The 21949-nt window shown below is 34.6% G+C and overlaps 1 protein-coding gene across 3 annotated transcripts in view; it reads right to left on the bottom strand.

Annotated features, from left to right (window-relative positions):
* LOC129747816 (oxysterol-binding protein 1) overlaps positions 1–20352 on the bottom strand; it is an 83507-nt gene extending 63155 nt beyond the window's left edge. Inside the window, exon 1 of one of the 3 annotated variants that reach the window (XM_055742173.1) lies at positions 19781–20352. In XM_055742173.1, coding sequence (XP_055598148.1) covers positions 19781–19974 — 194 coding nt within the window. In that variant the 5' untranslated portion in view covers positions 19975–20352. The remainder of the gene's footprint in view (positions 1–19780) is intronic. The other 2 variants (XM_055742174.1, XM_055742175.1) reach the window with 2 other exon arrangements.
* Positions 20353–21949: the final 1597 nt, after the last annotated feature.

Here is a 21949-nt window from a genome sequence, read left to right as displayed (position 1 = left end):
AGTTTTTGGGAAGAAAATAAACTACGCAAGCTTTTAAAATGATAGAAAAATTGTAGCCGTGTGACAGTTTTTCGTAGAACTAGCATCAGCATGCGTTCTGATTCTACGCAAAAGTATCACACGGAGCATTTTTGGCTCTAATTTGTTGTTTTTTTTTGTATGAAATGTAATTTTTTCGGCAGAAAACATTGTAAAATGATTAACTTGAACTGTTCACTACGAAAAAACTGTCGGTGAATTTTTAGTTTGAGAGAAAAATTGGAAATATAGCTGATATTTCAATCGCGTTTTTCTCGTTTGCACGTTTTTCCACATGGGACAATCTTGCTTAGAACGGCAGTATACTCTTATGCATAACAGGTGCTATGCGTAGTACACCAACAAAATCCAATCATTTGCCGTAATCAGGATTGGACATTAGTTAAACCAATCTTCAATCATTCATTTAGTGTTTTAGAACCTAATCGTAGTACATGGCACTCAGGTGGTCCCGAATTGCGAGCTGGATCCCTTTTATTCTATACTGATGGATCAAAAATGGATAATGCAGCTGGCGCAGGAATAACAGGTCTAGGTGCAAACATTGCTATACCAATGGGAAAGTGGGTGAAAGTTTTTTAAGCCGAAATTTTCGCCATTCTCATATGTTCAAACCTATGTTTGGAAAGAAACTACAGGTATGCAAATATAGCATTTTTTTCAGATAGTTAAGCAGCACTTAAATCTTTAAAGTCAATGAAATGTTCATAAATATTAGTTTGGGAATGTATTGAGGCACTTGAAAAACTTGCTCAAAATAATTCAGTTACTTTATATTGGGTACCAGGACACTGTGGAGTTGAGGGTAATGAAAAAGCTGACATGCTATCTAGACAGGGCTCTTCAACACCGCTTTTAGGTCCTGAACCCTTTTGCGGCGTCTCTCGCTGCTGTCTAAAAATAGAAATTCAAAAACATTGAAAATGAATGGTTGAAACAAACTGGAAGAACATTTTAGGAGCAAGACAATCAAAACGTTTGATTGTTTCAAATGTTTACAAATCGAAAAAATTTCTAGCATTATCTAAAAAAGACATAAAAACATTTACAGGACTAATAACAGGACACTGTGAATGTCTTCATCATTTAAAATTAATAGGCAAGAGTCAATCTGACGTATGCCGATTTCGCAGGGTTGAGAAGGAATCATCTGAGCATCTTCTATGTGACTGCCCTTGTCTTACATCAAAAAGAACAAAACTATGTACTCGGAAAAGGTATATTGGATCCTTCCGAAATATATTCTATAAGTCCCAAGAAGGTTGTCAACTTCATTCGTGTAGTTCTTTCAGATTGGGAAAATGCTAAACAACAAGAAAGTGACACTGTTAAAATTAATCAGAGTGATCTATCTTGATTAGCCACCTTAAACACGAGACAAACTACAAAAGATTTAACATCTGGTCGCAGTGGTAGGAACCCAACAAGGAAAAAAAAATACGATAGCTAAAACGATGGACTAAGAAGGTGTGCACCGCCTAATGAGCCGTGTTACAGGAAAAAAATCGAGAGTTTCTCCAAAACTATGAAAAATAATTTTATCCTCATTTCTTTTCTTAAAAATATGAAGAAAATGCTACATTTGTATGAAAAAAGTTTCGGAATCCAATATCTGAAATACAGGCAATTGTTAAGTATGTTAAGTAAGCTTTAGTTGAGAACGAAAGTGGACACATCGATTGATTTTTTTTTAAATTGTTTATCTACATACATGCCTGAATGAATAAAAAATCATGTTAACGTCAAGAAAAGTATTTTTAACCTTGATGACAGATTTTCGTATTTTTATGTGTCATACTGTACAGTCTGTTAGTGATAACTCGTGTTCATTAGTAGGTCGCCTGGTATGTTTTTTCGAGTGTGTATTACGGCATCACTGATGAAAAAAGTGCCATGCATTGCGCTGAATGAAATTAAAAAACGGTATAATCGATTAGGTTAATTACTGTGTAACAACAGGAAACAACGCTTGTTCAGAGATTCGATTCACAATGATTGTTTGCTTATTTAAAACCTAGAGTTGTACCTATAGAGGGGTTGCACATTGGGGTGGCAATGGATGCATGAGAAAACAAAATTATTGGTCGAACTAAAAAAAAACGCTAATGTACACTCTGTAGATCGACCCTAAAAAATTACCTATGCAAAATTTCAGCTCAAACGGACTTGATTCATGGGTTCCTCAAAGCGCTCGAAGTTTGGGGTTTTCTACCCTCAAAAATCATCAAAGGACCAAAGGAAATCGGAAAAAATCGAAATATTTATTCTGATGTCAAATCACTTAGAAGTCAAGAAACGTTGAGATCTGGTCGAACATTTTGTTTTGCCAAAAATATAAGTTTTGTAACTTAGTCGTTTTTATGAAAGCCGGCCGTTTTTTAAGTCCCAGAAAGTCGTATTTTGGAAAAAAAAAATTATTTTCGAGTTAACACCAGATCTCGACATTTCATGCATTTTCAAGTTATTTGGTATCAAAATTATAATTTTGATTCCGTCGTTTTCCTTTGATCCTTCGTACGTGATTTTTAAAATTTTAAAGTCCATTTTGACCATTTTTTTAGAGATAACAACAGAAGAATTAAAATTTTGATTTTTTCGAAAAAAAAACCAAATTTAAAGGGCTTTGAGGCACCCCCTTATCAAGTCCGATTGAGTTGCACAGGTCAGTTTTTAAGGTCAATCTACAAAATGTATAGTTATGATCGGTTTGCGAAATTAGACATAACTCATTTGGCTGCCACCCTATTGCACATACATACGTGTGTATTTATTTATCGTTTGTGATTTTTTTTTGTACTGAAAATATAGAAGAGCAGACTGAGTTACCCGGGAAGATGAACGCAGTAGCTATTTAAGATAAAAATGTTTTTTTTAACAAAATGGTAAGATTTATTAACAAAAACATAAACATTCGATGCTGTTTCTTTTGAAAATTTAGACTATGATAATGAGCCCTCTTATATTTTGATCGAGTTTCGATAAGAAAACGAATAATAGCTATCGGCGCTGTAACTATAACGAGTAATGATACCGAAATAGGTTTGAACATGCAGATGACTAGAGCCGAATATTTTTCTACCGTATGGTTTGCAAATTCCTCCGGTGATTATGGGTCAACTGAAGGGTAATAACTCTACATCACTAATATTAACAATGTTATTAGAGCTAATGATCCATTAGATAGCGCTCGAAATGAATGAATCCATGAAAAATAATTGAAATGTTCATTTTTCTCAGTGAAGTGATTAGCACTTTAATCTGTTCTGAGAAATCAGATAAGTTTTTTCACAACGCGTAGAGTATTGAGGAGTTAAAATGGATTTCACTGTTCAGTTAGATTCTCACTCAAAATCATTTTTATATCAGTACTCAAGAGATGCACAGTGAAACTATATCAAACGTGTAGAATAAATCACATCACGGGTTTGTGGCAAATTGGATAAATACATATCGATATACTACCAAGCGCACACAAAAAAAAACAAAACCAAAAGCCGGTGTGAAACGGAAACCTCTTATGTGCATGAGTATGCAGTTGTTGACACTCAGTGAACATGAAACAGGTTCAAATATTGATCGTCCATCCGATGGGCTGAACTCTTGAACGCCGAGATCACAACCGCAAAACCAATCATATACAGGTACCCTACACGATAATATAACGGGCAAGCTCGTGAACCTAAGAATCATGATTGGATGAAACAAAAATGAGTTTGCTGTTTTGCTTCTGATGTGTGCTGTACTGTAACTAGAGGGGTAGCACAATTTTAATGTCAACGATATAAACAGCACTTAAAAAACGCCAATTACATTCTGCAACCGAACGCGAGGGAAAGAACGCGAAAGAAAAAAAGAATGAGAGGTTAATGCGAGCCGGCGAAATTTCGAGACCACCGAGTCCGTCGTAGAAGGAATCCATTTATCCAAATCACGCTACAATATCAGGACGTAAAATGGACGTGTAGTGCACAAGGTTAAGAGTGACGAACATTTCCTCGCTGCAAGGGACAAAAATCTTTTTCTTTGTGTCCTACACCTTGGCATGGGGCTTAGTTCGCGACAAGCCGCCAGTCTTTTGATTTATCGCGTACCTATCGGTTAACAGCCGATGGAAATGGCACGTTTAATAGGATTGTTCTCACCTATATTTGAATTAGGTATTGAATATACGAGTATGAATATAAAACAAAGCCTTGGGATAGTGATGCAATCGTATAGGATTATCATAGGATTCAGCCAAATTCACGCATACCGTTTATCGAACTTCCTAGAACTTCACAGGTTCGATAACGGATTTTCTCCAAATAAGCTAGACATAACGTAAATGCCTTAAAAATACTCAACCAATTTTTTTACCCAAGTCTCCCACGGTTTTCCATAGTTCAATGTCCCCCCTCCCTATTTACTAAGGAATTTGATAACATTCGTTTACTTTTTGTAAAGTCATCATCCTCATCAATATCAATGACAACCTTCTCTACACACGTGTTTGCAGTTTTAGTTTCTAAGCCATCGACCAACAACAGCGAGAGTCAAGTAGGTATCGCACGATTGATGGCGCGATTATGACACATTAAATCGCTCGAGCAATCTCAATCAAATAGCCAGGTGCAAAAATCTTATCCATATATTTCGATTTGAATTGTTGATTCGTACATACATAGTTATTCGAAAAAGGCCTAATCTCTCTGTTATCAATCTGAACTTTGATCCTACGGGTGAATTCCGAAGGTCTTCTTGGAAATCATACACCCAAAAGAATAAAGAAATTTTTTCTACGGGATTTTTCACGTAAACTATGATTTTGGTGCATAATATCGATTCTACGTGTGTTTTTGTAAACACAGTGTGAAACGGAAGCCCTGGTAGTAACGACTTTACTTCTACATAATTGTTGCATGAATTTTACGTAAAATCTAAGTGAATGATTTAAATCCGTTTTGTGCGTTTGTCTTAAGCGTGTGGTTGTAAATTCTTATTAGAAAAGGGAATTATTGTCAGCCAACTGATTTCGTTAGCTGTTGTAAAATTTTTGTGTCTAATGGAACTGTGGATTCAGCTTTGTCTTTTTGGTAAGTGATATGATCATTAATGATGCTTATATGATAATCACGAATTTATTTTCGTTTTTCATCCCCTTTTAGCAATTGACACAACTCATCTTTCGTTGAACCTGGTGACGATCGCTCGTTTTTAGTTGGACTGTACGGAAAAGATGTTCAATAGAACATATGAACGCAACAAAGGTGATTTATTTTTTATTTCAATAATAGTTTTTTTTAATTAAATCATACTTTTAAATTTTTGCAGGATTCCAAAAACCAAGCGAGCTGTAAGAATTGAAGGAAAAGTGATAAAATTGGTGTAAAAATAAAGTTTATTCTCAATTAAATTTGGTTTTATTTTTAATCATAATAAACAAAATGAAAATACAAAGTAAAAACAATATTAATTTCATTCCTATACTAAAAATATTCTCAGTAGCTTTTACAAATACTCGGCGTAGAACGTACTAAAAATTCACGTAAATTGTGGGTGAATTCCATGAAGCACGAATTCTTATAGGGACGCGTTTAGGCATTTTTTTCGTAGCATTTACGTGGAAATCATTTGGATAAAAATTATGTAGTTTTTCACGTAGCCGCTACGTGCAGATTATTTTGGGTGTAAAGGTTTTAGAATATTAAACGACAATAAAGGTATCCATGGCCTTGCCATGAAATGGTCTTTCGAATGTGATGGTAAATCGAAAAAAAAGAAGTATCCGACAAAACGGTTGTAAGTACATACCTATACCTTTTTCAATTCCATAGATTATTCAAAGATTTGAATATCTATGTTTTTAAAAAAAATAAAAGTTTTTTTTTATGGTTGTCTGCTTTTTAGAAATCACCTTAACCATAATCCGATCTTGAGTGTCAATATGACACTATTGGAAGTTTGACGGCTTGTAACTTTAACAACTACCTTTAAAAATTCGTCAAAAATCTGTGTTCCGTATTTTGAAAATCTAAAAATGCAAAAATGTGCACAATTACGTCAACTTTTCAGTGTTTTTTTTTCCAAATTTAACTGGTGAGACTTTAACGGTTCAACGATTGAAAAGTACGGTTTTACACCACCAAGTTTATAAAAAAAACATACGCCTATGTTAATTCCTGGATTTTTAAGTTGGTTTTGGTTGAGCATGAAATATTATCCAAATTTCATAAACAACATAAATCATTGAAAAATATGAATTAGAAAAGACCATAGGAATGTGCGGAGGTCAAAACTAAAGAGGAAATATAAAAACTAGTAGACAAGATCATACTAAACAGTGTCACATAAAATGTGACATTTAAAAAAATGTGCTAGCTCTTGAAAACCATGGACCTTTTTGCGAAATTTCACTGAAATTAAATAGGGAGTGTATTCGAAAAAAACTGCATCACTTTGTATTGCGAATTACTTTTAAATAGGGGAGATAAGGGCATAACGAGTACCCGGGGCATAGTAAGCACTCCTCATTTTCACGAAAGTACGAGTTTTTTCTAATAAATTTCTTTAGGGAACAGTTTTGTAGTTCCTATAGTATCAATTTTTCAGCAAAAGAGAAATCTTTTTATCATCTTTACAGAAATATTAAAAAAAACCAAGTGACGAAAATATTATAATTTTTGAGCACCAGTAAATAAGCAGTAAGTCATCTTGATCTATAAGATACGCACTGCAACATGATGTATACATTGTTCCCCAATTTTCACCATCATTAAATTTTTTATTTCGACTCGACTTTTTTATTTTGACTCGGGGCGTATAGAGCTCATTTGATCGGGGCACGATGAGCATTGTGTGCTTAGAATCTAGCAGCGAATTCAACTCGATGAAGTCAACTGAATTATAGAGCTACAGCTTGACTAGTTTACATCTGACAATTTAGCCTATTGGTTAGGTGTCGGGGAGATAATCATTAGACTCGAGTTCGATTCCTGGTCGAGGAATTTTTTTTTAATTTACCATTCATGATCAAGAACACTTTCTTTGTTTATTTCCGGAACATCCAGGCGAGACTTGTCAACGAAAAGTTTCTGGGTGGAAACCTGCCAGGTACCCGCTAAAGAGGCCGTTTTCCGTGCCTTTTCTGCTCAACGTTGTAAAATGTTATGGAGATGATATACCGTTCATAATTCTTTCAAATTAGCTACATGCTCCCTGTCACTTAAACCTTAAAACGCGATGTTTTTTGATTTCATGCCTTTTATTCATATTTTTAATCAAAGATTGACCAGCTTTCACACGTTGAACTGACGGAATATAGCGTTTTTTTTTAATATGTGATTCGGCAGCTGTTTGAAAATCTACCTTTTTGGATTTGTTTTATTCAAACTTTGATATATGAGACACTTATCAAAGCCTTTTACAAAATGCAAAATGCAAATTTCAAAAGTTTTCGTAGCGAAAGATACGCAAGAACAATTTTTTGAAACTTGAAACAAAAATTCTGATTTCTATAGAAATGTTCATGTTGTTCATTTTAATCCTCTAGGCAATTAATTTTGATAAAAAGTACATTTGTCTAAGACTTTGAAACATAAATCAATCATTCATTTAGTTTCCATACTTATTATTTTGAACATTATGCAATTGGCTGATTGTTGGGCGAAAACATGAAACGTTTAACCGTAAAGCGTCTAGCTTTTTATAAGAAAATTCGCAATATCTAAGGAAAATAGTAACTATAGAATAAAACATGATTTTAAAAATTAAAGTTTTACGCAATAATCAGCTTTCCTAAAGACTGCAAGTAATTTTGACTTTGAAATTAAAGAAATTGTATTTTTATTTCTTTCTATTGTAACGAAATTCGGATAAAATTTCAATCCAAAATGAAATATAGATATTTTTCAAAGCATAAGTTAAAACGCTTTGCAGTCTTCAACAAAGAAGTAAAAAATAATAAAAACATATCAATGGTTGATTTATCATAGAACTGTTTTTTTTAAACGCCGTATCAGTAAAACTGGATGCGATAGACAAAATATTTTAAAACCAGTTATAAAACATTGATTAATAGAATTTGAATCCAACAAAGTGTGAAGTTATTGAGTTCAATGTTGGAATAACGACGAGAAAGCATTGAATTTCTATTGAGTTTTGAACGGATTTGTACAAATTTTCTATGAACAATAAAAAAATCGGCAAAATCATTATTTCCAAAAATCAGGGAAAAAACGAAGATTATCAGGTTATCAGGATAGACCTTCAAAATCAGGCAAATCCTAAAAAATCAGGCACATTGGCATCTCTGCTGGCAACGATTTTAAGGCTACGAGAGCAAAATCTTACGCTCTCTTGCATTTTTTCGATAGGTACCAATAAAATATCGGATAACGCCCAATTGGTGTAGTTTTCGGCGATTTAGAAAGGAATGAAATTTATGTATGTTTACATTGGTAGGTAAAAGCTGTTTTTCAACTTTCATACGATCATTCTATGTATAATGTAAATGGAACGTATATCAAAACAGCGTTGGAATATAGTTTTAAAAATGTTTGCTGGGCTCATATGTAAACAATAGACAGAGTCGACTTGGGGACATTTTGGAATTTTTCAAACTATGGGGTCTAAACAGCATCGTTTTGATTCATCCACGATTTTTTTACTACTTTGCAATCAATACCTCGTTAGGCAACAACAGTGATGTCAGTTGAATTGAAACGTGCCTCAATTAAGCCTAACCCTGTACAATTGTCAGTTGAATTGATCGTTTTTCAATACCAAAAGACAAACCTTTTTTCAAAAGCTAATAAGATACGAAGATACGGTCTTCGACAAAGTTGCTTCGCGTAAAATTTCCTTCGACTTATTTATGAATAGGCACAATAACAAATAAAAAATCGTTTTTGTTTCGATTATAGTTGTTTTATTATCAACGTTGTAGTTGGCGGGCTGTTATTGAAAAACTTATCCGGTACAACTGTGTTCAATGTTTACTCTTGGGCTCGACCTCGCGGACATCGGTTCAGGAGGCAACTGACTTGCCAACTGAGCAATATCACAAGCCACAAAAAAAAATGTTATTGATTTTTCATTTAAAAAAATATTGAATTTTCTCATAGAAACCCAAACATTAGAATATAATCATGTAAACGTTATTAAAAAATTCTGCAAAAATCATGGGTAAGTTTTGAAAGAAAACGAAGCTTTATGGCCAGGGTTTGAGAAATTCAAAAATAATCCAAAATAGACTCAGGCTAGCAAACAATAACTTGGATGGACACGTAGTTTGTTGCTCATATTTGACTTAAATATTTTCCATTAACAGATCAATTAGTGCCTAGTAAAAATTCGTTTAAAATATTTGTTGAAATAATAGTTTTGTGATGGGAAATTTGAACTTAAAAAAAACTTTTAAAATAAACTTAATTGTACATTTTTAAGAGAGGAGAAATGTTGAAAAAAAAACTGAACATAATAGTTAAACAGTTAAATGAGTGAATATTTCAAAAAAACACCAATATCACCAATGACATTTTGTCTTCCAAAATCGAAAAAAATCCAAATTGTAGTAATTTTTCGAATAAAAAGAAGCCTTTTTCAGTGAATATGACTTAAATCACATACTTTTTCATATATTTGGTAACCATTGGTTATTTTGGTCAATACCTTCCTGTAGCAGAATGGTTTTAATAAATATTATCATAAGGCTCGACCAACTTGGCTCTAACAAGGTTTAACAAAATTGGCAAAATGTAGGCGAGGGTTTTATTAAATGTTTTTCGGACTTAAATTCTATTACTGGAAGTTTCATTGATCTTTTGAAAAACAAACTGATTAAAGTTGGTCACAAAGTATATTCCAAAAACGTTTTTTATTCGAAAAAAATAGAAATTTTTTACAGCGTATTCGTTAATTAATTTTTTCTAGCGAAGGGTTTTTTTATCGATGCTGGCGTTCGTAAATTATTAAAAACCGTATGCAAGGCATTGGAAAGTGATTTGATATCTACCAAACAAATCGATCGACTGATGCATCACCCAAAAAAAAAATCTATTTACGAACGCGCCGTTTGTATAGATATGCGTGAAATTGTATTGATTCGTTTGATTTTTTTTTTCAACATCAATAATTCGTTAAAAAAAAAGTTACAAAGGGTTTGAATTTGGATAAACGAAGATGGTTCGGGAATCTGTTAAGAATACATGCAAATTGGAATGGTAAATTATAACAATTTTTTAAACGAATCGCTTAAACATTTCTTGGTTACACAATGCCCTCCTAATTTATTCAAAAAACTTAGAATTACTTACAATAATGTACAATTTATTGTGGTTTTTTTTTAATGTTTATTTACACAGTTAGTGAGCTGAGTGTTCTGAACGCATGCATTTCTACAGCTTTCAAGCACGTAAAAGAAACATGTTATTAACAATATTTTTGGGTTTATAAAATATTTATATTTATAATAATTCTTATACAGAGTCGGAAATGTGATTTAGACGGTAATAGCTTTAATTCGAAATAAGGTTTCAACCACAAAAAATACTTCAGTGTCATATGTTTGTGTTTGTTCCTTTCTCATCAGCAAATAAACAAAGCATTTTGCTTTTCATTTAAATAACAAACGTAAGATTCTGAAGAATGAGTCTAAACCCCATTTTTTCGCACCCCCATTATCGGCTTAACGTAACAACTAAGCGGAAGGAAAGTTCAAGCGTAAATCACCTCAGTTTCACACTTCCCCTTGTAGATCTAAAACTATTGCACAGAGTTAGATTATGATGAGCAAGCAGCTCTATGCAGCTAGTTGAGATTCAATGACAAAATTTGCACTTTCTAGGTGCATGTCAAAAGTGTGAATGGCACTGATATTAGCTCTACCGGGTTTTTTTTCCAAGTGATGTCCAATCAGTCTTATCTTGTCTCTGGTTCATGTTGCTAACCCGACCTTAAGATTCGTTAATGATTCTAAACTTAAAATTGTTTCGGTGCCTGACTTCTGAGCTGCGGGAAAATGATTTTGCGAACCTCAGCTTAGTTATACGAATTTGAATATTTACAACTGACGAATGAATAGAACTTTTTCTGATTACTAAACGAATACGTCTGTATGATACACAGACATTCACAATTTACAATTCTAGTTAGTTTTACTTAAGCAGTAAAAAAGTTTAATAAAATAATTCGTAGGGAAGATAATTAAGGGCATAATGGCCACCTCAAAGAAGACGCTTATTTAACTATAGAAAACAGCCATGATATGTGACTTATATCATTATTTCATGTCAGACACTAAAGTCTGCTTCATTTAATATTGGAACACAAACAATTGCGTGTAGTTCAGTCATTTATTAACGAATTCATAATTTGTTTTTCATACAAATGTAGCATTTTCTTTACTCTTTCATAAAAAAAAATTAAAAAAATTATTCATTGCTGTTTCGAAGAAATTCTCGTACTTTTCCCGTAATACGGCACATTAGGCGGCGCACACCCTTTTCGTCCACCGTTTTGGCGATTTGATTCCACCAGTTCTTCATTTGAGTCATGTTCCTAACAAGTTTCCCCTTTGCCTTAAGCCTCCGCTTCGTGATTGCCCAGTATTTCTCTATCGCCCGGAACTGGGGGCAGTTTGGGGGGTTGAGGTCCTTCGGTATTACGCTGACCCCGTTCGTTACGTACCATTCCATAACCGTTTTGCTGTAATGGCAGCTTGCGAGGTCCGGCCAAAACATTACTGGACGGTCGTGTGCACGAATAAACGGCAGAATCCGTTTCTGTAGGCACCCTTTTTTGTAGACTTCTGATGTCATTGTCTTGTCAGTGAGAACGACTTTGGTTTTCTGTCCACAACTGCATATCCCCTGCCAAATCATGTACTTGCGGGCGAATTTATCCGCAAACACGAACTTAAATTTTGCAGGTACATCCCCCCGAGCCGTCGCCAAATAAAATTTTTGACCTGGGATTTGCCCAAAGTCCGCCTTCACGTAGGTCTCATCGTCCATCAGAATACATCCGTCGAACTTGGTCAGCACTTGGTCGTACAGCTTTCGAGCACGGATTCTGGCCACATTGTTCTGCTTCAGCGTCCGATTTGGCTGTTTGCTGGCTCGGAATGACCTTATTCCTTCCCGGAGACGAATTCGTCGCACCGTACTGTGAGCGGCCTGGAACTTACAGGGTTGCTAGCGATTTTCCGTTTTGAAATTCCAAAGTTTTTCCCGGTTTTTCCCAGGTTTTTTCCCGGTTATAAATGATGATCTTCTCGATAGTTATTATACTCGTTTTATATATATAAAAATGGACGCGTTTTCTTTGTAACACCATCACGTATGAAAGGTCGGTCGGAATTAAGTGAAATTTGGTATCCGAGGGTTTTTCGGGCCAGAGATGGTTTGTATTTTAGTTTTGAGAATGTCACATTTTATGGAAGGGGGGCTCCCATACAAAACCAACTAGAATTGGGCCACAACTCGAACAACTTGAAGACGATTTTCATGAAAACTGATTCACGAGCACGAAGAAATTAAAGATGTGTTGATGAAACATTTTCTAACGATTTATCAAGTAACAGGTAAAACAAGTTTACCGGGTCAACTAGTTTTTCATATAAAATCATGGTGAATAAAAAAATCAATATACAAAGCTTCAAATTGCTAATAAATGTATCCCAAAACATGTAAACCGGTTAGAAATCATGACAAATACTTCGGCGTCTTCTAACACGTAGTCTTTTCGTATGAATTGACAGGTTTTCATGATTTTTTTTACAAATCTTACGAACGGGGCATCAATTAGTTGTTTTGCTCCGCAATTTCATTAATTTTGCAAAAATAAGTCCGATTAATTGATCTTGAAACTATAATGTAGTACTTACAGGCAATATAGTTTTTCAAGAATCTATAAAACTATAAAATCATTATTTTCCAAATACAGTTTTTTTTGTACAAACTCGAAGACATGTTTTTGAACAAAATGTTTAACTGAAATGAACAATGAATATCTTTAGTAATAGTCATTTGAACTAAAGGTTCGTGAAAATATAGAAATCTCGCCTGAGCTTTCATTACGTCGTTTGAAACATCTTAAGAATTCACTGCTGAAAAAGTTATCAAAACAACTTTAAAATTTGTATTTTACAAATAGAATATGTTGTCCAGGCTACAAATATTCTAAATGGAAGAAGTTGCGACTACTCTTTGTTTACATTTTTTTCATACGACGTAATGAAAGCTCATGCGAAAATTCGTGTATAAGACAGGGCTGAGCTTAAATTGTTTGAGTGTAGGATATTATTTTTTTTATCAGGATTAAGACCTTAGATTTCGGAAACTTTAAGCAACAGCTTAACGTAGAATGAATTCAAAATTTAACACTTGGCGATGTAATGCTTCGTTCCTCAGGCCAATTCAAAGAAATACACAACAACAATAACATTGGAAAACCAATATCTTTTTCTGGTGAAAAAGAGGTATAACTCTGCTCAAAAACGTCTTACGCTGCCAAATTATTTGCCTTTTGCATAAAATAATTTTATGAAATTTGTATATCGAACACTGTGGATGTGCGAGAAACCTCTATAGTGAGAGAAAACATCAAGTCTCAAGCTTTGCAAAACACAAAACCTCTTCAAATGAGAGTGTAAAACCTCTATAAGCTAGAGTCGTTTTCCCGACTAGACCAAGGAAATTAGAGAAAATAACACTTTTGTACCATATTGAAACTTACTCAGAAACCTTCGAACTGATGCATCAACTGGTGTCAGGTGCATTTTTATAAAATACACATTGAATAGTTGCATTTCTAGATCACTTTAAAGCATTTGTATGTTGCTGACCCTCTATAAAATAGAACCTGGGGTGAAATTATGAATCCTATTCGATTCGAGTTACCCGTTTCGAGTTGAACTCGAATCGAATTAAAATCAGTATTACGAATCTCGTTCGAGTTCTAAATTTTAATGTACTAGATTTCGAGTAAATCGGGTAGTAGATCATCGCGAAACATTCCATTCGAATCGAGATCGGTAATGCCAAAGTTGGTCGAATCGAACGAAACTCGATTGTTTCGAGTTCCATAATCCCGCCCCTGGTTAAGTAAGAAACCTCTTTAAGCGAGGAAAAAAGTTCAGTCCTTTGAGCTCTAACTTATCTAGGATCGACTGTAGTAAGTTTTGTGTTAAGTTTTGTCTATAATAGTTTCATTGTTGAATTTATAACATTTGAGTTATGCTTGTAAGTGTAGCACACTTGCGGAGTCCGAAAAAAAGAGATAACTCATATTTCTCCGCAATTTGTTAAAAAAGCGATTCAAACTTCGATTGATTACTAATGAACGAAAATAAGCATTTATGAGATAATTCTATATCGAGACTCTTAAAAAAATACTCCCGAATTTTGAAATAATTTTAAAAATATTTTTGAAACCCCGTGGAAAAATTTCAAACATGTCAATTTTCCCGGTGAGGTGCCGAAATTCCCGGTTTTTTCCCGGTTTCCCGGTGACGTGATGAAATTCCAAAGTTTTTCCCTGTTTTCCCGGTTCGCTAGCAACCCTGAACTTATTGGCCAAATCGCGGTCTGAAAGATTGGGATTCCTCTTGACGGCCTTGATGACTTTCCCACGCAGTTTCCGGTCGACAGTTCCACTCCGACGCTTCAAATGCGGCTTCCGAGCCGTCGTCAATGTTTCCTTGTACTGCTTGATAACACGCCATATGGTATTTCTGGGCATTTTAAGCTGTTTAGCTAGCTTTGATGCCGACAACAATGGATTTTCAAGAAAACTGTGCACAATTTGATCTCTCTGTTCGGCTTCCATGGCGGTTGTTTACAAAATGCTATCGTTTGGTGTTATGACATAAATACATGGTGAAAGGTAATGAATTTCCCGACATGTGGGGGAAAAAAGTTTCCAAATCCGTCCACTAGGAGCGCCACAATGAGCAAAAGAATTTGTTCCAATATTAAATGAAGCAGACTTTAAAAGAGACTTTTTCCTAACTGGCTGATACTTGAAAAAGTAGATAGAAACGTTTAAAAATGCATTTCAAAATTTTTTGCCGATAGCTGAAAACCAATCACTGTAGGGGAATAATAAGAACCCCCCCAGGGGGCAGTATAAGCTCCATTAATCGGGACACGATAAGCGTTTTCAGCCGGGGAATCGAGCAGCGAATTCAACTCGATGGAGTCAACTGAATTATAGAGCTTCAACTTGACTTGTTTCATCTGACTATTTGGACTATTGGTAAGAGAGATAATCAGTAGACTTAAGTTCGATTCCTGGTCGAGGTGAATTTTTTTTCATTTATCATTCATGATCGAAGCATTTTGCACTAAACGGTGAGGCGTAGATCCATCAAATAAAGCAATAACATAATAATCTACAGTACCGTTCATAATTGTATAGAAATTGAAAACACGCGCACTGTCACTTCGAATTTGAACTTCCATAACTTTTTGCTCTGATTATGTTTTTCGATCAAACTTTCTGCGTTACATAGATCAACTATCATACTATTTTACCACAAAATTTGAGCTCTCTTGAGTTTGTGTGGCCTGCGCTTCAGTAATTCTACGAAAATCGGTCTTTTTGGACTTTAACCATTCAAACTGCAATATCTCAGAAACTACGCTGCATTTTTTACTGAAATTTTGCAGAGTCACTGTTGAAATATTAACTGTCTGAAGTTTTTGAAAGGTTCTATCGATGGGATAAAAAGTTTTCGTAGAATTACTGTATCTCAGACCACATAAACTCCAGAGAGCTCAAATTTTGATGTAAAATAGTGTGATAGTTGATCTATGTAACGCAAAAAATTTGATCGAAAAATATAATCAGAGTGAAAAGTTATGGAAGTTCAAAGTCGATGTGACAGTTCGCGTGTTTTCAATTTCTATACAATTATGAACGGTACTGTAGGTCTGTTTGTAGAATTTAAACAATCCTCACACGCTCATACATTATGTTCTGGTGTTTTGTTTGGCGGATGATGCTACTAGTCGTATAATGTAACAATAAAAAAAATCAATCATGAATGGTGTTTGAAAATAAACACATAATCACCAAGAACAGGAATCGAACTCGAGTCTTTTGATTACCTCTCCGACATCTTACCAATAGGCCAAATCATCAGATGAAAAGGTCAAGATGTGGCTCTATTATTCAGTTGACTTCATCGAGTTGATTTCGCTGCTAGATTATACGGCAGAAAACGCTCATCGTGCCCTGATTGATAGTGCTCTGTTCACTCCGATTCAACAAATTTAAGTGAAAACGTGTTTTCAAATTGATCAAAGTGAAAAATAAAAAAAAAATATGATGGTGAAAATTGAGAAACAATGTGAAAATCATGTTGCAGTGCGTACATTTTAGATCAAGATGATTTAAAGGTCATAAAAGCTTACTTGGTGGTGCTCAAAAATTATAATATTTTCGTCACTTGAGAACCTAGCTGGTTTTTTGTAATATTTCTTTAAAGATGATAAGGATATTTCTATTTTGGTGAAAAATTAATACTGTAGGTAAAGCATGGATCATCCAAAATCTGGACGCTCCTAAATAGTTGTCGGATCTGGAATGTTTTGACAGTACTTTGTTTTGGGATGTTTCGTCTATCAGTGCTGATAATTTCATTACGATTCGTTTTGTTTCAAAAAAGTTATAGAAGCCGTGAGACGAAAATTAATTTTGGACACCCACGACAAAAATCCGACATGATCGGGTTAAAAAATCGCGAAATCGTTAAAAATGGTCAAATCGACCGTGTGCAGCGTTCTTAAACGTTTCCGTGAGATGCATACTCTCGATCGGCAGGTTGATACCAAGCGTCATATTATGGAATTAAGGATCGGAAACTGCATTCGAAGGTGTTGAGAACGATCAAGGTAAACCCAGGGCAGTCGGACTATCACATCGCCAGGAAATTCAATGCCGACCGGTGCACCGTCAGAAGGATTCGTCTGCACGAAGGAAAACGATCTTATCGGGCCAGCAAGCAACCAATACGAACATTGAAGCAGAATGTAGTAGCCAAAGGACGTGCCTGGAAGTTAAACAACAAGGTTCTAACGAAGTACGACGAATGCATCCTCATGGATGACGAAACGTACGTGAAGATAGATGGGCAGCTTCCTGGCCAAAAATTTTACAAAGCCACTGGTCGGGGTGATGTCCCCGCCAAGTTTAAATTAGTTTTTGCCGATAAGTATGCAAGAAAGTGTTTGATCTGGCAAGGTATTTGCAGCTGCGGACGAAAACCCCAGTTTTTGTGAAAAACAAGACCATAGACTTCGAAATGTATAAGGAGGAGTGCCTGAAAAACGTTTTTTTCCTTTCATTAGATCTCACAAATGACCAGTAAAGTTTTCGCTAGATTTGGCAAGCTGCTACTACAACAAAGAGGTAGTACAGTGGTATCGGGACAACGATTGGATTTTGTCGAAAAGGACATCAACCTACCCAACTGCCTTCAATTCCGCCCTATCGAAAAATTTTGGGCAATTCTCAAACAGAAGATGAAGAAGAATGGTAGCACGACTCGGGATGCAACAGAGATAAAGAGATTGTGGAACAAAATGGCCGCTAAGGTCAGCGAATAGGGTGTCCAAACTATGATGAGCGGAACTCGACAAAAGTTCGAAATTTCATCAAAACAACATCGGAATAATTTATTATTATTTTTCCTTTAAAGTGCAATAAAAACTTTACATTTTGAGTACAAAATATTTTTATTACGTTTACAAAGCTTCGGAATAGACCCTTTTAAATGCTTCTAGATTTTAGATGATCCATGCTTTAGTACGAAATAAATCCTCATGAAAATTTATTTAAGAAAATAAGTACTTTTGAAGAAAAGAGGAGTGCTTATTATGCCCAGGATGCTCGTCATGCCCTTATCTCCCCTACTTTCAGTTTTTCGCATAAATTTATATCCCACCGACAGTTTAATCCTAGTAAATAGTTATAATTGATAAATTTACATTGTAATCTGCCAAAAAAAGAATTTTTTTTACAACAAGCTGGCATTCGAAAAATGCTTAGTGAGACTTTTTTGCGTAGAATCTGAACGCGTATGAATACGAGTTTCCACACAAAACTTTCACATGGCTATGCTTTTTCTTTCTTTAAAATGTCTGCTTTGAAGATTTTAGTGAAGTTTCCCAAACACTCCCTTGAGTTATTTAACCAAATAAGAGCTTCATAGTTTCTTTAAACGTATTTTTGTCTAATGACGCATTAAAGGCTCCTCCCTTTTACCGCATCTAATTTTCCGAGTCATTAACATTGAATAAAATTTTATTTAACAGGTTAAATAAACGGAGTTTCAGGAGCGAATGTTAAAAAAAAATTTTTTTTCACAAAACGTTGTTTGTTATGACCTTCTTGCGTAGAAATATCAACAGTTTGCAGTTCAGAACAAAACAAGTATAATGTTTTTATTCCAAAGTTTACAAAAATGCAGTTTTTTGAAAAAAAAAAAAAAGAAAATGACCCAAATATCATACGGCAGCATAGAACATTAAAACTTAACAGCCATTTTCCATAGTTGCAGCTATAGAAGATTGTTTTTTTCACATCATCAGCTATTATTCAAAGGTTGAGCTCCCAAAATGCCTTTGACCACCCTAACAGCATCCATGTTAAAAAATGTAAAAAGTACAAGTAATGCACAGCTACGAAATTTCGGTTCAACAGTTAACGTTCAAGGCTCAAGCTAAGTACATACTTGATAGAAAAATGAACCCAGTCCGGTGGCGATGATTATAGCTTTTCCACAGGGACATAGGTATGTACGCAAATGAGAAATACGTACTGGCTTCAAAGACGACAGTCATTTAATTCCGATTGCGACATTGAGAAGACGATCGATTTCGTCATGAGATTGGTACTTTGTGACATTTTAGCTATCCAAACAAGCAAATGCAGCAGCAAGTTTTAATGTTTTGGTGTTGAATGCTTTTTAAGGACATTTCAAATCGATGAAAGATTTTACAAATTTGAGAATTTTTATCAGTGAAATTTAATGATTTCAAACAGTCGTCTTTAGTTTTTATGTTTATTTTAGATAACATATTAACAAATATTAAAAAAACGTTGATTGTATTAAGCATTTAACAACCTTGTTGCACTTTGTAGAGGAAAACACAAATACTGTTGGACCGTAATGTGAATCCACGAGGGCAACTTGGTTGCTAACGAGCTAATAGCGCTAATAGGAGCAAATTTTGAAATTAAACACGTCTAAACACATTTCCAACTCTATATAGTTTTTTTTTAAGAAAACAACAACGCGTGTTCGTGTGCTGGCGTTTCTGATATCAGTTTGACTAAGAATTGAAACCAGGATAAGGAGATATAGATTTTGGCTGGATGATGGAAATGTCTCGTGATACGAAAATAATGAAATACAGGTCATGAATGAAAGAATGCTCAAAGATAATCGACGATAAAGAAAAACACAGCAACGGCTCGATTTTATCGTATTTGTGTATTTTTTCTTCAATTTTACTATATTAAGGTATCGTCTCTAAATCTATCTTGATGATAAGAAGTCCAATGTTACGCGTTTTAGAAAGGTCGTTGGTAAAATAGAGCCATTGCTGTATTGAACTGTATCGGAATGACTAAACAGACAAATTTCGATCTTTTTTTCCTCGTATGGGATGGTATGATGTTGGTAAAGATAACGATTGGAATGAGAAAATGCAGTATTTTATCGATTGACTAGGGGAAAAAAAGAAATCTGTCTTACCTGTAATAGGAAAGAACACCTTTGGACAAGACGAACCACCGTTTTTGGTAGCCCTTGAGGTAATTTGTCCACTTGAGTAACCACCCTTTCATGTCAGGTTCAGATTGGGAGGACACAGTTGCTGCGCCCCCAGCCCCTCCTGCGGCCGTAGAGTTGGCCGAAGACGGCGGAAGGGTTCCTTTTCCCTCGGACATTATCCCTTATCCAATGATTTAATCCACTTTGGAAAACGAAATCTTGCTTACGGGTCCCCCCCGTTCGTTAACGTTTACAAATTGAATCACTTTCACCGAGAAAATATTTTTCATCAATCACTACCAGTCACCAGAAAATTTTTGGGAGAAAACAAAACCAAAATAATTTGTAAATATTTCACTCCCGCAACGCTTAAACGGAACTTATCATCCGGAAATCGCTTAGGAATAGGGAAAATCACGTAACGCGAACAATTTCTTCCGCAGCAAGGCAAGAAAACTCAATTAAATTCTACACTTTTCTTAGTCAACTTCGGCCACGTCCACCATTTTTTCGCAACGACGAACGATTTGTGAGGAGATTTTGACAGTTTAGTTCCATCACTGCTGCTGCAAATGTTTTTCTCGCACTGATTGGCTGAAATTCACTCTCTAGTGCTCGGTTCTCTCGCGGTCATGTCATTTTAAAGAGCGAATCAAAACATAAACAGAGAGAAAATATCGATTTTATACCGACATTTATATCGAAAATTATTGGATGCTGTTGTAGTGTTCTAGATTTCCTGATATACGTTACAATTTCGCCCAGAAAAGCAGCGCTTTTCATCAAATGATCAGTTTTTAGGGGCCGTTCACATACCAGGTGGATTTTTTTTTAAACTATCCACGCTTGTCCATATAGAGAGAGGATGGATTTTTTCAATGTTCACGTGGACATTTTATATGTATTATTTTGTATAACAATATTTCTTTAATTCTTGAAATTCTTTGATGTTTTCGAATTTTGCATTATTTTTGAAATATTTATTCAACGTGAGTATACAAGAATTGTTGGAATTATCTTAAACTGCATCTGTATTTAAACCATTACAGGAAACATTATACAAATAAACCTGCTTTAAATGTTTAAATTCAAAAAGGGGTGTTGATTGATATTCTCGGTTACTCATTGAATGATCATGGCATATATCGATTCATGAGAGATATTTGTCCAATAAGTGGAAAAGAGAAACCTATAGGTACTCGTTTAAGATTTATAATTCAAAATAATAGCCAAAAAGATTTTCTTTTGTTATATCAACGCGCAAATAATTTAGCGAAATTTATCATACTGTTTTAGAGTTGTATCCGGGGATTATTAACATTCTATAAAAATAGCAAAAAAAAAAGAATCAAAAACCATGTAAGCACATGTAAGGTTTGTCATTTTTTTCGAAATCCTTTTTTTATAAGCATCAACGTGGGCAATCAGGGTAAGAGGTAGAGGTTTTCCAAATGTCCACGCTTATCCCCGAGGGGGATGGGGGTCATAAATCGAATTTTCTGTCCACGTGGTATCTGAACGGCCCTTTAGTTAAATTTATTTGAAACTTTATTCGAATTATCTGTTTTAAATTTTTCGTGATCAATACAAAAAACCTTATAAGCTTGAAATTTTTATTTAAAGAAATTATTCCTTTGCATTGAAAATCTTTTTCTTTGGTTGAAAGAAAATTCACTTTGTTTTAAAAGAAATGTGCAATTCAACAAATTTCTTTTGAATCAAAGAATTTGTTTAAAATCAAAGTCCAAAGTTATTCGATTCCAAAAATTTATTATTGATTGTGTAGGTCCAATTACATACATGATTGATTAAAAAATGTGTCCTGCAAATTTCGGTTGTTAACATCATTGTATTCAAAAATATTCTAAACAAATTCTCCTTCTGTTATGGGACTGCGATTTTGTTCATGATTTCTGTGCAATTTTATTGGGTTGATGATTTTTATACAATTTATTGATTTAACATTTGAAATTTCATGTTATGCTTTCGAAATAATAAGTGTTGTTTTGATTTCTAATTTTTACCTGTATAATGTAAATTTCTGAAAAAAATTAAAGCATGAGATCTTACTAGAGGGCGAGAGGGGGTTTGTGAGAAATCTAACTTTTCTTACAGGGTGGGTGGTGTAGGGAATGAATTGAGAATAAATAT

Source organism: Uranotaenia lowii, chromosome 2 (assembly GCF_029784155.1).
Source record: "Uranotaenia lowii strain MFRU-FL chromosome 2, ASM2978415v1, whole genome shotgun sequence".
Taxonomy (NCBI): Eukaryota; Metazoa; Arthropoda; class Insecta; order Diptera; family Culicidae; genus Uranotaenia; species Uranotaenia lowii.
The sequence above is the reverse complement of the archived record's forward strand: the minus strand, read 5'-3'. Positions and strand labels throughout refer to the sequence as shown.